This window comes from Pogonomyrmex barbatus, unplaced genomic scaffold (assembly GCF_055798465.1).
Source record: "Pogonomyrmex barbatus isolate J1 unplaced genomic scaffold, ASM5579846v1 scaffold10, whole genome shotgun sequence".
Lineage (NCBI taxonomy): Eukaryota > Metazoa > Arthropoda > Insecta > Hymenoptera > Formicidae > Pogonomyrmex > Pogonomyrmex barbatus.
In genome coordinates, this window is record NW_028297099.1 from 1,240,087 (window position 1) to 1,255,465 (window position 15,379).

Genomic DNA, 15,379 nt, shown 5'->3' on the forward strand with positions numbered 1-15,379 from the left:
TGTAATATCTGAATCTGTAATTTATTCGCCTGCGAAGTGATCATATTCGAACATATCAAATGTATGAAGCTATCTCTATGATAATCAGTCGTTTCGAATCGCGATCGATCGCTTTAGTCTTTGATTATTCTATAAATCTTCTACAGTAGTCACTTCCGAACTAAATTAGCGGTATTAAGAAATGAGAAATAAACGAGACTCTCCAATTCGAATGATTTTAAGAGATATGGGATAGATATTCCAGATTATATCAAGTTGAAAAATCTGGCAACGTATTATTTAAAACTAGAATTTATACAATCAAGAGCAAATGTTTCAGAGAATTTTCGCGATGTTTTCTTCAGCTTCTTTCTATGTAGCGTTTCCATTTCGAACATTTAAAGATCAATATCAAACAATCAATGTAATATCGACCGTGAAGCAATAAATACGTATCATTTGAACACATTCTCGTATTCTTCTTTCTTTTCTCTTAGCTGTCTTCGCAGCTGATCGTGGAAGAATTTCTCGCCTTCTGTCCTTGCTCTCGGTATAATCCATTAAATTAATTTAATAAGACGCAGGGAGATTTTTCAATCGCGGAACAAAGCGAAGGCAAGCGCGATTCGTGTCATATTCCAGTTTCGAAGCCCCAGTTTTCCCCTCGCCCACTCGCACGTTTCCGAGATATTTCCGCGACTTTCAGCGTACGCGATTTATATTCCGCATGCGGATTTGCGTCGCAGACTCGGATGAGCGATAATGTGCATCGAGATGCGTATGCTAATCGTCTCGTACAAATGCAACCATCAAAATCCTTGAGAGACGCTAATCGGTTATCGTCGAATGTCGCGTCGTCTCGGCCTTCGTCCACGTCATAGTTTACGGACGAGATATTTCCTTATTTACACATAAATATTAAACAAGTTTCGAGAATCGGGAATATGGACGAAAAGAATTGTTGGAAACAAATATTAGTGGGTGCTAATGATATTGGGAATAACGGCCAGCATTCCTGCGTCCGCCATGATGATTACGTTTGAACTATATTTTGAATTTTTCCATGAAACAATTTCGGTGATTTTGAGTCATCACGCATGTGTGTATGAATATGAAAAAAAAAAAAAAAAAAAAAAAAGAAAGGATCAGATCAACGTCTATCGCGCTTTGTGTCACTCGGGTAAGAGCGTATGATTGGTGATTGTTAGGAACAACGACGACGATTAAATGGTGAGTCAATTTTTTTCTTTATTATGAAGCAATTTTTTTACTGTATAAAATGGCGTATATTTATATGTATGTGGTTCAGCCCAGAAGTAGATGATGTGTATAGAATTTATCGAAAATTGATATCTCGGAAAATTGAAAATTAGATAATTTTATCGATATACCTGGCTGTCTGAACTTATTATTACAATACGTGTCATTGTTACAGAGAATATTCAGCAGAGACAAGCCACATTCTCATAAATTTTATTTTAACAATATTATTTTATATTACCAAATTGATTAAAAATTTTGGATATTTTTGTCTATAAAGGAAAACACTGTTATAACAGTATTGTAAAACATGTTATTATAAAAAGATTGGAGAATTTTTGGATGGCAGCAATAAAAAAACGTTTTTTATAGATATGAAAGATTATAATGGATGGAATTTATTTTTAACTATATATTTAATTATCGGCCGTTATATCGAAGATTTAAATACATCGGTATTTCTTTCATGTTATAAAACAATATAACAGTATTAGTTGCTAATTTTACAATAAAGACAGTATCGAAGTAATTTTGTTGTGTAAATCTTCACTATAAGAAATATACAAAGAATGTAGGGAAAATATAGATTTCGCGGACATTATCGTAATATTCAAGCAATATTCGCTTTATTGTTAACAAACATAACACTATTATATCATGCTATTATACGAAGGTATCTAATTAAAACTGATTATTCTTATATCGACATTATCTAGTACTTGATCTATATTAAGGCACATATCTTTTTTCTAATTTCATTTAGTTAAATATATTTAAATATTTATATTTACAATATTAGTATATTTACAAGAGTAATACAAATTTTACTTTATTCACGAGTACGCCTAAAATCGTGGCAACCCGATCATCACGCGCAAGCAGTATTAATGACTATTATTTTTTTCCGCATTTGTAAACATTATAATTAAAATTGAATACTTATTTATAAATTTTTAGACGATTAAGTGTAGGTACTCAAGACAATAAATTGCATGCGATTGCAATAGATCGACATAATATTTGCCGGTCTCTGAAGAAAAGATTAAACTAAACAAAATAAAATTAAAGAAAAAAAAAAACTAAAAAAAGGCACGCGTCGTGAAAATATATAACACTTGTGCTTTTAAACACGCGGGATAATGTCGATACAGAAAAATTAACAATCAATCACAACAAATAGGAGAAAGAGCAATTTGTGTGATGTCATGCGAAATTTTTATTTACAATTTCCACTTTTTAGGTGCACATTTCGTTGCATCTATGTATGTAATGCATAATACCTTGCATTTTACATTTATCGCACCATAAATTACATTGACTAGTGATGTACGAACGATATCCAAAATTTTCGAGTATCCAACGTTCGACTTTAACTTTTTTGATCAAATTGATCCAAATGCAATTAACTCTTCAGTTGTGAATTTTTCATTTCTATTATTTATATGAAGTATAAATAATAATTATTTGATAATTATTGATACAAGAAAATCGCAAAATGAAGGATTTTCCAGTATAACTCATTCTACCTGCATACAAACGATGTTTCACAATCATTATTAAACATCTTATATATATGTATAATAATATATATTTCATATATATTTTTATATATATAAAATAACGTGCGTGTAATTCTAATAAGAATTAAAACGGTAAAAGCAAGTAAAATTTACGACTGCATTTGATGCAGTTAATTTACAATGTTATCTTTGCGATTGATATGAGGATGATAAATTCGTGCAACATCATGATGTGTTTTTCTCTGTATAGTAAAAAATCTTTATTTGCGTTTGTATTCAAAGAATTACTACGTTTGTTTGAATAACTCGATTATTTTCGGATATCATCATCCCTGTCTTAAAGCTAACGTGAGACTATGCACATAATTCTCGATCCGCGTATACAGTCAGATCTCCCTATTATCAGGAAAGTCAAACTGTTTATTTTTAACTCGTTAAAACTATTTTTAATTTCCCTCAATCCCCCCTAATATCCAGGTACAGCGAAACACGATTATATAATAGGCTGCATGAATATCTAAATTTGCAATACACTTTTAGGTTTTGTATTCGAAAGCGCCATATGTATGGAGGTATCCATGCAGTCTATACATTCGACATTCACTTCCGGCTTAGCCTTTGGCGGAATTAACGGTGCCGAGCGTAGAACGTAAAATATCGAAGCACGACCGTCATATTAACGGGGATCGCCGTGGACGTGAAGCCGATGAAAATGAGATCAAAATGTCTTCCACGATTTGTAATCCACGAACGATCCGTTTATTCAACGGTCGTTTATCACAGGCCGTTGTGTATATCATGTGCGAGCTACGTTTAATTACCTTACGTATTTTATAATTATCTTACGCGGCGTTCGTTCGCGCGTCCGTTCGTTCGCGAATTCTTTGTACGTTGTGTCTCGAAGCGACAGATGGTGAAACATCTCGCTAGTCCGCTTCCACCCCCTACCTCCTTCCCCCGCCCCCCCCTATCTATCCGTCATCCTACCTCGTGAGCGACGAGCCGGCGTTTCGAACCCGGCTTTCGGGTAGTCCAGATCCTCGGCACGCGGATCCTTCACATCGGATTGGAATGACCCGGATATTGCATAGGCAGGGTCGTGGGCAGCGACGCGGGCTGCGATGTAGGTTGCGACGCGGGCATAGACGTAGGGAGAGTCGTCGGCAACGTAGGCAGAGACGTCGATGTAGGCAGCGACGACGACGTCGACGGTGCCGGGAGAGGTGCGGAGGAGGTGTTCTCGTTGGTCTGCATCAGACCGCCCAGCATCCCACCCATCTCCGCTCCGGCGGAGGCATAGCCCATCATTCCTCCAGCCACCGCCTCCACCGTGGAACCAGCCGCCGCGGCCGCCACCGCGGCCTCTTGCGCTCGCATCTGCCGCTCTCTTATTTGCTCCTGCTGCTTTTTCATCAGCTTTCGCTCCTTCGCCCGTCGATTTTGAAACCAGATCTTTATCTGCAGAGAGAGAGAGAGAGAGAGACGACGATCATCCCTTTGGCGATCATCTCGACGGTGGTACGATTTGAGAATTTTCAATGAAATAAACAGACGTGACTTACTTGACGTTCCGTGAGACCAAGCTGAGCAGCCAGATCTGCTTTACGTTTGATCGTGGTATAGTGATTCATATGAAATTCTTTTTCCAATTCTAGTCTTTGATAGTCCGTATAGACCACTCGGTATTTGTCTTTTGTGCGAGTCTTTCCTGAAAAAAGAGACAGATAACGGTCGGGGTTATTACGTGGTTAATATCTATCGTACTAATTCTCTTGTCAATAGTACGTTAAAGAGATAACGTTTCAACAAGCCGCGTGGCAACATTAAGAAAGTAAAGGACGTAATATTGTAATTCATGTCGGAATAATGAATATGAAATAACACATAGATATACCATGTTCAACATAATAGATTAAAACAGAGAAAAATTTAATAAAAATAGTTTTCTAGGTTTTTATCAAAAATATTCTATAGTAAATTTAGATTTAAGATTCTATCTAAATATGTATTAAAATATTCTATTATTAATATTCTATTAATTAGAAAAGTAACATATATATTTTATTTATTTTCTTCCTTTATGACCGATTATCTTAGACGATGATTATTGAGATATAAAAATAAAATAATCCAACATTAATCGAAAAAAATATGTCATTAATATTGCACACATTATCTTACGTGACTTTGATCGCATCTCAAAATTAATTTTAATTTAAAATATTATAAATTTAATTAAACATCAATAGCCATACATATTAAGAACATCACCAGCTTGCGATAATAATCATATTTTAAGTATATAAAATATATTTAAAAAAAAAAGTATAATTATTCATTTCTAAGGCGAATAAAAAAAATTTATATTTTATAATTATAATATTGTAAATGATAAAAGATAACACACACACACACACACACACACACACACACACACACACACACACACACACACACATCATGCACACGCACAAAATCGAAGTAGCTTGCAGCAATGAGAGATGCATCTATGATTTGCAATGAATAACGCGAAGCGCGATTTATTTCTTGTGAGAGAAAACACGACATGCCACGAAGCGGCAAAAAGAAGAAGAGGTTGGCAATCGCACGGTGTGAATGCGTTTCTTACGACGTGGCGGTCTTGGCGGTAACACGCGCACAAAATACAGAATGGAGAGAGAGGAATGGGAAACAAGGACGTGAGTGTGTGTGTGTGTGTGTGTGTGTGGGAAACGGCGAGAGATGGCTCGAGAGAGGGACACGATTAGATAAGACTCCGCCGGCGAGATCAAAGGCGTGCACATTAATCCACCTCTCCTCGATAAGGAAACTCCGAGGCCTTCGTGGTGTTACGAATAAGAAAGCGACCTTAAGACGAAACCACACGACGAGTTACGGGTTCGGGTTATGGTTAACTGTTGAAAACCAACCAATCATACGAAAGCATTTCGCCGACCAGGTTGCGAGTTATAATTTTGCTATAAATCTAATTTTCACCTTTGCAATTACAATCGTATTCGATAGAATTGCAAAAATGGATCATATGTAAATTATTTATGTATTTTTTGAGCTGATATTTGCTTTTGATCTCTAATTAACATATTCAGTATCTACGCACCAACAGATAGATCAATTTCAAACTACGACGATGACAATACCTTTCTCTTTTCATTTCGTGAAATTGAAGAGAATACTTCAACGAGCAATAATAATAATGAATAATAATATTAATAAATACTCTTGTGATTTTATTTGGGAGAACATATAAAAATATTAAAAAATGTTTAATTAAAGCTTTCTTAACTTCAACGATCGTGAAATTAAATCTTAATATCAAGAAAAGAAAAAATCAAGAAAAAAATCTTTAATTTTATAAAGAAAGATTTTAATTAACTTCTTCTGTACGTAATTAATTTTTGACGAAAATTCTTACGGAAATTCGATGTTATGTAAACATTGAGGATTTGGAGTATTAGACGATACGCGTTGACATTTGAGCAATATACGTGTTATACTCATGCGGTCGCGTTGGTTTAAAATCCGTGTAATCTGTTCAAATAACAAAGCAATATATTACGGACTGTCTGGTTTTGAGTTTTCATCTACTCATTCTCAGATTGAGAAAGATTGTTATCACGGGCATTTTCAGCTCTTTATATCTATAATAATACTTGAATCACATCTTTGCAACAGACCCTAGATGTGGAAGATGTATTGTATAATAAATCTACATGTCCGCTATCTCGATTTTCGATCAGCTGATTTTCGTTTTTCATTTTGACACAAGTTACAAAGTTTAACAACAAAATTATAAGTCAGTTTTCCTACAGATTAAAAAGAAAATATATTCCGTATTGTGTAAAACAAAATACATTGTATCTAATTTAAAGATATTAGTCAAATATATCCAAAGTTGAAAGAATAATAATTGTGAAGAAATAAAGATAACGATAAATAGCTATGTATAATAATTTTCTATTTTTTCTAAAAAAAAAAAAAAAAAACATTTCTTTAGAACGGATGTTTGTAAATATAATGAATTATCCCATACTATATGCGTAATTTGAATACTTTGTTATATCAATAAAGTGTTACACAAGATAAACGAGAAATAAATATTAGACACTCTTCGTCATAGTTTTTGTCAATATGATATCACGTAATATAATTTGAATTTTTCCCTTTCTCTCTGTTTTTTATTTCTATTACGCTGAGCACATTGTTAAACGTGCAAATATTTAATGCGTTAAGAGTAAATGTCGCGTAGCCTGATGCAGGTAAACAAACATATGAAACATCCTTAAACCTTATCAAAAGGCAGACTTTTTATCTTTGAAGATCGTAATCGAATAAAAAAAAAAAAATTCCAAACTGTATGCGGTACTGGTCTTAATTGCGATAGATTTCTCGTGCGTGTGCGACAGGAACTCACCGCGCCACACTCGTAAAGATAATTTTGCGATTCCGAATCAATTTTTATCGAAGCGAAAGAGTCGTACTCTTCACCTATTATACAATGAGAATTCAACTGAACAAATCAGCTGTTTATTTAAAGATAAATATAATATCACATTGTTTCGAGAAATGATAAATTAAATTTCGTCATTATGCAATTACTGTAGCGGCAATATAAATAATTAACTATATTAAGTAATTTTACGATCAAAATTGTATAAATATAATGTATGTGACATTGGTTGTGACAATAAAAAGATAATAGAATAAAAATAATTAAGGTTAAATATAAAAATAAATTAGAATTGTTTTAATATATCAAAGATGAATAGTCGATTCTTTTGCTACGAACATCCGACACAAAGGAGAAACTTAGAAAATCGATGTTTCTAGTTTGTGGAACTTTTTCATGGTTAACGGAGCAACTTTGTGCGACTTCAAGTTGAACTTTTTACATTCGAACGAGTCCGTCGGCAAATCTCGGATAGTTTGTACGGCGTATAGGCTGTTGTTCGAGAGGGCGAGTCGTCGGTTTTTTTCACGCATGCGAGCTCACGTAAGCGTATGAGTCAGGAAAGGTTACTGTCGGCGTTTTTTTTCATCTCGATATCGGAGAACCTACTATTATCCCTGGTGACGCGCCAACTACATCACGATGCTACATCGAGTGCTCTCAATAGCTCTCAATTGTATTATCTTAAATTCTGACATTTTAATCGAATTCATACTTTAAAATGAATAATTATAATGTCGGGAGCATTTCTAGTCACGATCTAGGCTAATGCGAAACCACCGATTACTGCGCGTAAAGTTTCACCATCGCGAACAGAACGTCGGGGACGATTTCCTAAAGCGTATCTAGCTCATACCGACATTGGCCCCGTCATTGTCTATATTTTCGAACGAACGGAATTTCCACCGGAGATATTTCTCTCGAGTATCCGTGTGCGAAATGCGAACGAGCGTGACGGGGACGAAAGAGGGGGGGGGGGAAGAGAATGAGAGAAAGAAAACGCGACGGATTTTACGAACGCCACGAGACGCGGGAGGATGAGAGGCGTGAGAGACGAGGAGAGAAAGACGCGAGCGCAAGGGGGCGAAGAAACGGTGCTCTTGGGACTCGTTGCCACCCCATTATAGCGTTTGCTCTTCCATTTCACGCCGCGGAATGGCAAAAGCGCGTGCCCCGCTTTTCCTGCGGGCGTTTGACAACCCCCGGCGATATCTCGTGTCGGCCGAACCGGCGCGGCGCGCCGACTCGCGCGGGTGCCATTCGTCAGTGGCGTCACAATTACCTCTATTGTGCCACTTCGCATTTGTATATCGCATATCAAACGTCCGCGAACGAAAAAAAAAAAAAAAGAGAGAGAGAAAAGGAGAGATGGAGAGAGAGAGAGAAATTGTCTACCGCGTAGTTGCGACCGCACGATTTCTTGCGCATGAGAAGAACTTCCTTCGTTTTTTTCTTATTTTTAATATTTTATAAATTGTTAACATCCTTGTAATACACCCGAAACATTTTCCGTAATATGGCTGCTAAATGAATATTTGTGGGCACATTTAATCCAAACTTAACGTGTGATTTTTTTTTTTAAGTTTTATAATCAAGTCTTTTGCCATTTTTGGAGAATTCTAGTTTAATTATTATTTTTCATAAAACTATATTTATGCAAATATATGATAAAAATAAGATGTATAATACGCGCGTGAAATAAAAAAAAGATAATATGCTGAAGGTAAGAAAAGAGTAAAAGTTTTAGCAGTTGATGAAACAAGCAATACACATATGTTAAATGATCCGATTTGTCTATTTTTCTCTCATTTTATGATCAGCAATAAATGTAATAAATCATAAGTAGAGGACAAAATATTGACGGACAAAAGATCAGAAACTAGAAAATTCTATCGTATACCTGCAGAGCGCGTGGTCAAGCAAAACTCAACAGCTTTTAACATCATTGATTTAATATTTTGCAATTTAGTCACTTAAATTCTATGCAAGTGAGTGCAAAAAAGACTATAAAATAACCCATAATTTTTTTGAGGAAATAACCTTGGATGCATATGGCGCCTGGTCGCTATAAAAAAAAAAAATGTACAAAAAAGAAAGAAAAAAGAATGAAAAAAAAGGTTAAAGGAAAAATGCCGAAACTATTTTTGGAAAATGTGAATTCCTAAATATCTCAACTGACAATGAATTTCTAGTCGAATGTCCAACTTTGTGAATGTGTTAAATTTTCATCAGAATTTCGTACTATGTTATTTCATCGTGTAATTCGCATCCATTATAGCTCAATTCGAGACTCATGACACCGATGAATTATAACTTCCTTTAATACGGAAATACCGATTTCTAATAGCGTGCTGCGAGTCGAATCGAGTCACACCAACACGTTCATGGGTTCGAAAGCTGTGAATCGACTGACGACAAAGTTGAACCAGACTCGATAATGCACCAACCCTCCGTTGATCTTGTTGTTGTCAAAATATTCGACCGTAATGAAGAGTTTTAAGTTACGTGAAATCGAAGTATACTATTTCACGGAGTTGATTCGTAAAATCAGGATGAATGTTATTTCATTGAAAAAGATATTCTATAATACAAATAGCTTTCACTGAGAGATGACAAAAATATGATAAAAAACTATTATTTGAATGTTCAAATGATTATTTTCTATAATTATCGGTAAGAAATAATAATCGATATCTTTATATCCTTTAGTGAAATTATCGAATCTTCTTTTTTCGCTCTATTCAGTGATATTTTTAATCGCATTAATAAGACCAGACGGCCAGACGAAGGCGCCATAAAAGCGGTAGAAATTGCGTGCTGCCAGCGTAGAATCGCTCTCACGGAACGGAACAGAATCGAATGGCGATTCACGAATGAGATTCACGAACGAGAAAGCGCATGCACGAAGCCTCCCGTCCCTCACGAAACTGTAATGCACGCCTTGCATTTTTTGTACTGTCGTGGTCTGCCGTAATATGCGGCTTCTGCCAGTAATATAACCATAAAATGTAGATAATTGCCTTTGGAAGACACAGAACGCTCGTTTCAAGGTACTTAAAGGTGCGTACTTGCTGCACGCATGAGGTAAAATGCAAATAACCGAAGAGAGACGTGAACACGAAGAATTGGGACGGATTCTGCGAAGGGCTTGGAGGCAAAGTGCACGGCGAAGAATAATGAGATTTGGGGCAAAGCAGTCTGAATGCATTAGCATACTAATACTGATGCGGACAAAGATTGACTAGGGGTGGCTAGGAGGCTCGCTGTTAGTTCGCACTTTTTTTTAAAAGAGGGGAATCATTCGGCATTATGATCAAGCGCGATATGCGCGCGAAAGAAGTTCTCATTAAGTAACGTAACTTCATCAACTTCATAGCTTTTTAAATCGTCCGATTTCTTAATCGGTCTCTTGAAAATGAAGATTAATTGTATTATAGGTATTAATTATATAGGTATTAATTATATAAAGCTCAAGTATACACGCGAGTTGATTTTTTATTATCAAATCGAGTCGATATAATAAGGGATATATTTTTAATTTTCCTCGATTTAAAATTCTCAATTTAAAATTTGTCTAAATTTAAGTGTTTGTTTACATAAAAAAAAAGATAATTTAAGCATTACGTTAAAACGTGATTTCTTAAAATCCGTATGAATTTAATTATTCTAGAATTTCTAATAGTCACAAATTTTTAGAATTTTTGTAATTTTTGTAAAAAAAAAATATATTTGTGAAATTTATAAAATATTTTTTTGTTTCAATATTTTAAAACGCATCTTTTAACACAAGAGCACTTTTATATTAATATTATCATCTTTAATTGTTATACTTATTAATTAACTTTTTGACATGAGGCCTTGTTAGCCATTACCAATCGTTATAAAATATAATAAGTCAACGATATATATATATATATATATTAAAAATTTAAATTTTCTTTGGTTCTTTGAAATGTTAAACATACTTTTCATCATTGTTTATTATTTTTCTCAGACATACTTTTGAACTGGAGTACATCTAAAATACATTTTTTCTGTAAAAAAATTATTAGAAACTGCATGCACAATTAAAGTATGCATGCAATGCAATTATACTGCATGCAAACATCAAAGATAATATTATTCATAACAATTGATTAATTCGTACCGAGAATTTCAAGTCGGCAACAGAGTTCATTAATTGGCGACGTTGAATCCGCGCTGCCGACGGTTTCGGCATTGCATGCTGTAACAATGGAAATGACATCTCTCTCATCAGAAATCTATTTCATTATGTGTGTGATGTTAAATCAGAAAATTAATCAAATTTTCATACAATTGGGATATACCGAATTACGTTGCAAAGCACAGTGAAAATTAACTCTTCCTCGCCGTGTGTTGATTCGGGACATGTTCTATGCGAGCGGCTAGGATTTTCGTTCGAGTTTGGTAAAAAATTGAGCCGGATGACGAGAGGTCAGGGGGGAAGGGGAGGGGGAGAGAAGGGATTATCTTACAAATATTTGAGAGCAATTAAATGTTTGCTCGTCTGTTACCGTGTTTACATGGTTTGCCGTATCTAGACCGCTGGAGATGTGTTTATGACCAAGCGCGATATGCACGCGAAAGAAGTTCTCATTAGGTAACGTAACTTCATCACATGGCTTTTTAATCGTCCGATTTCTTAATCGGTCTCTTGAAAATGAAGATTAACTATATATATAGGCAAAGCTCAAGTATACACGCGAGTCGATTTCTTATTATCAAATCAGTCGATATTTTAATAAAGGATATATGTTTACTTTTCCTCGATTATCTCAATTTAAAATCTATCTAAATTTAAGCGTTTGTTTACATAAAAAAAGAGATAAGCATTACGTTAAAACAACGTTAAAACGTGATTTCTTAAAATCCGTATAAATTTAATTATTTTACAATTTTTAATAGTCACAAATTTGTAGAATTTAATATAGTAATTTTTGTCAAAAAAAAGATATTTGTGAAATTTATAAAATATTCCTTTGTTTTATATGATGAGTAGAATATTTGCACTGATGAAATTTAATTTTAAACATTTCAGAAACATTCTGTACATCTTAGATTAATTACTTTCATTTTAAATCATTTAATTGTGGTTTATAACAATTTCCGCGCAAATTGCGCTATATTACATTTAGTTAATTGCAAGATAAGATAAAAATAAAACGGGATCACGAAAAAAGGAACGACGTATCGAGGTAAAAACTTTGATGATATGTTTATTATTCTTATAATTGAATTTATTTTTAATAAATTAAGACAAAATTTGTATATGTGTAAAAAAATAAAAAATAGAAAAAAATAGCATTTAATGTACACATATAATGTGCAATAAACAAGTCAAATTGATATTCACTAAAGTTAACATTAATTTCGATATGACTTAATTTTTTTATCGAAAAGAGGTATAGAAAAAGTACTCTTGTATATACTTGAAATGTTATAAATTTTGTTATAATTTTTAAAGAATGTATGACAATAAATAAATTCTAGAATAAATAATAATTTTAAATCAAACGTTTAGTTTTATATCATACGAATTTTATTTTTGACAAAAAGAATTGTGAAAATATGAAACATACAATTTCTTTTTTTGGTTTTGTTTTATTTCTTTGATAACTTTGTTTATTCTGTTAGGCGACAAATCTTTTAAAAAGATCAAAATCAATTTCAAAATTAATTTTTTATTAATCAAACAATGTCGACGGTTCTTTCATTATGCGAAATTATCAGGTTTCACTTATTCATGCAATTACAAGTTTTTTAAATATATCAAGGTTAATTTTTAAACATTTTCGTTTGTCGTATTCTTTTAATTTCTCTTAAAAGCGATTTAATGTAACAAGAAACAATTTTATTTACCTGGCTTAGGTTGATTTTGATACGATGGCCTTTTCATCCATTCGTATGGACTTCTCCTCCCTTGAACTCTGTGTGATGTATATAGTTGTTGACGTCTTGAAGTGGCCGGCATATCTCTGGATGTTGATGGCATATCCCTCGATGTAGACGGCAGGTTCATCTCTGTAGGCAGCAGGTTCATGTTGTCAGATGTGGACGATAGGTTCATGTTGCGAGATGTGCAGGGCAAGTCATCGTATACAATATGAAAATTATTAGGCGGTGTTGTAGGAGAAGTACTGTTATTGCTGTGATTGCTATCATTTATACTACCATTCAGGCTGCCGTTCATACTGCCGTTCATATTGCCGTCTATGTTGCCGTTCATTCTGGTGCTCGTTGACGAATATTGATTGCGAATCGCCATATCGATATTCATATTTCTGATGCCCCATTTCAACATCCGTCGTCTGTAAATTTCATATTCCTGTTCTCTCGATGGTACCTGTGTCTGAAGGTATTCCGGTGGTGAATTTTGTTGGAAAAACTGGGTCGGCGAACTTTCTTGCAAGTGCTGCTTCGGCAATGGACGTTGCTGAATGCGCTGTTGTGGCAATGAATTTGATTGTTGCGTGTGTTGCTGTGGCGGAGAATCTTGCTGCAAGTGCGGCGGCGAAGTCGTCAACTGTTGACTATGTTGCTGACAGAGTTGATGGGGTGGCGAACTTTGCTGAAGGTGTTGATGAGGCGACGTATGCTGTTGACAGAGTTGAGGTGGCGAACTATGTTGGAGATGTTGCTGCGGGGATGAGTGTTGCTGGTAGAGTTGTTCCGGCGATGAATTCTGGTGTATGTGTTGTTGCGGCACGTGTTGCTGAACGCGTTGTTCGGATGGAGAGTGTGTTTCTAATTCTTGCGTTTGTTGCTGCTGTAATTGGGATTGCGTTTGAAAATGTAGGTGTTGCGGCTGATACTGTAGATACGGTGAATACTGAGTTGTGTAATGCCACCCGGGCAGCATTTCCGGGTGATTAAAAAATTGCGGAGCGATCGGACTTGGCTGATGCTGAGAATGCAAGGCCGGCGTCGCGGGTATTGCTCTGGATGGATATCCGTACCAGTATTGAGTCCCTTCGATGGCGGTGGAAGCCGCAACCGCAACCGCAGTGTGTGGTTGGACCTGTTGCGTTGGCGTTTGCTGGTGCGTCTGCTGCATTATCAGTTGATGTTGCTGTTGGTTATCAGCGACCTGTTGCTGCTGCTGCTGCTGCTGCTGGCGATACGCGAGGCTCGCCTGATTATAATGCGGCACCATATTGGCGATGTTACTGAGGTTCGATATGGCATTCGAGGGTTCTCCAGAGATGATGTCGTCACGAAACGATGGCATGTCAGTTGTGGATATTGGAAACACTTAGCTTATGCACAACACGAACGTCCGTCTTTTTTAACACAAGTAATTTGAGTCACCAGAAAAATGTAGAAGTACATTAATGTATTAATGTATTTCTCACTTGACACTTAGCGACACAATAACCGCGACACGGATGAAATAAAAGGACGTTGTTGCTGATGTCCGACGAACGCGTTTTGCCCGACATCGATATCGAACTGACAACGTAACTCTAACGTTTACTAGCTGAGGAGTAAATCCGACATATAGACTCAACTCGGTGGGGATCAGGTGTTGCTAGGCTCCGCCCCTACCGTGCAGCATCGAACGACCAATCTACATCCGGCACCCAACGTAATGGTGTCCAACGAGAACGTCGCCGAACGAAACGAATGTCGCCCGCCTACAGAAAGAGAACCAAAGAAAGAGAGGGAAGCCGGAGCTTTCGTAGCTCCACCTTCTTGATAAGACATGCTGTTGCTCGTTTCATATATTTTTGAGGAAGTTGACCGAGGTTGCTGTTGTCTTCCTTGTGTCAATCTCGTCTGTATGAAGATAGACTTCATCTTTAATTTTTCAGAGGCAGATGACAATTAATTCCTATTTGTTTATTTATTCGCTCGTTTATTCATTAAATTATAAAATGTATGAAAATTATAAAATTTGTAAGAGATAAAAAATTTTAATTTAATTGATTGTTGGAAATAACTATGTAATTATGTATTTTTAATAAATCTTACGGAAATATATTATTAAATTTGCCAACCAAGAATTTTATTAAAGTTCTTAATTTTTTACAATGGACAATGCTGTCAGCAATAACAATATTAATGAGATAATTTAATTTTCCTCTAATGTGTGATTATTCTTATCAATAGTTTTAAACAATATTTTTCTTGG

General features: G+C 35.3%; 1 protein-coding gene across 1 annotated transcript; it reads right to left on the reverse strand.

Moving 5' to 3' along the window:
• Positions 1-1,636: 1,636 nt before the first annotated feature.
• On the reverse strand, positions 1,637-15,331 carry cad (homeotic protein caudal). The gene is made up of 4 exons (XM_089070304.1): positions 13,108-15,331; positions 11,375-11,452; positions 4,322-4,467; positions 1,637-4,217 (listed from the first exon to the last, which is right to left on the reverse strand). The coding sequence occupies exons 1-4, from the start codon at positions 14,474-14,476 to the stop codon at positions 3,816-3,818; spliced, it is 1,995 nt and encodes a 664-aa protein (XP_088926430.1). The 5' UTR covers positions 14,477-15,331; the 3' UTR covers positions 1,637-3,815.
• Positions 15,332-15,379: the final 48 nt, after the last annotated feature.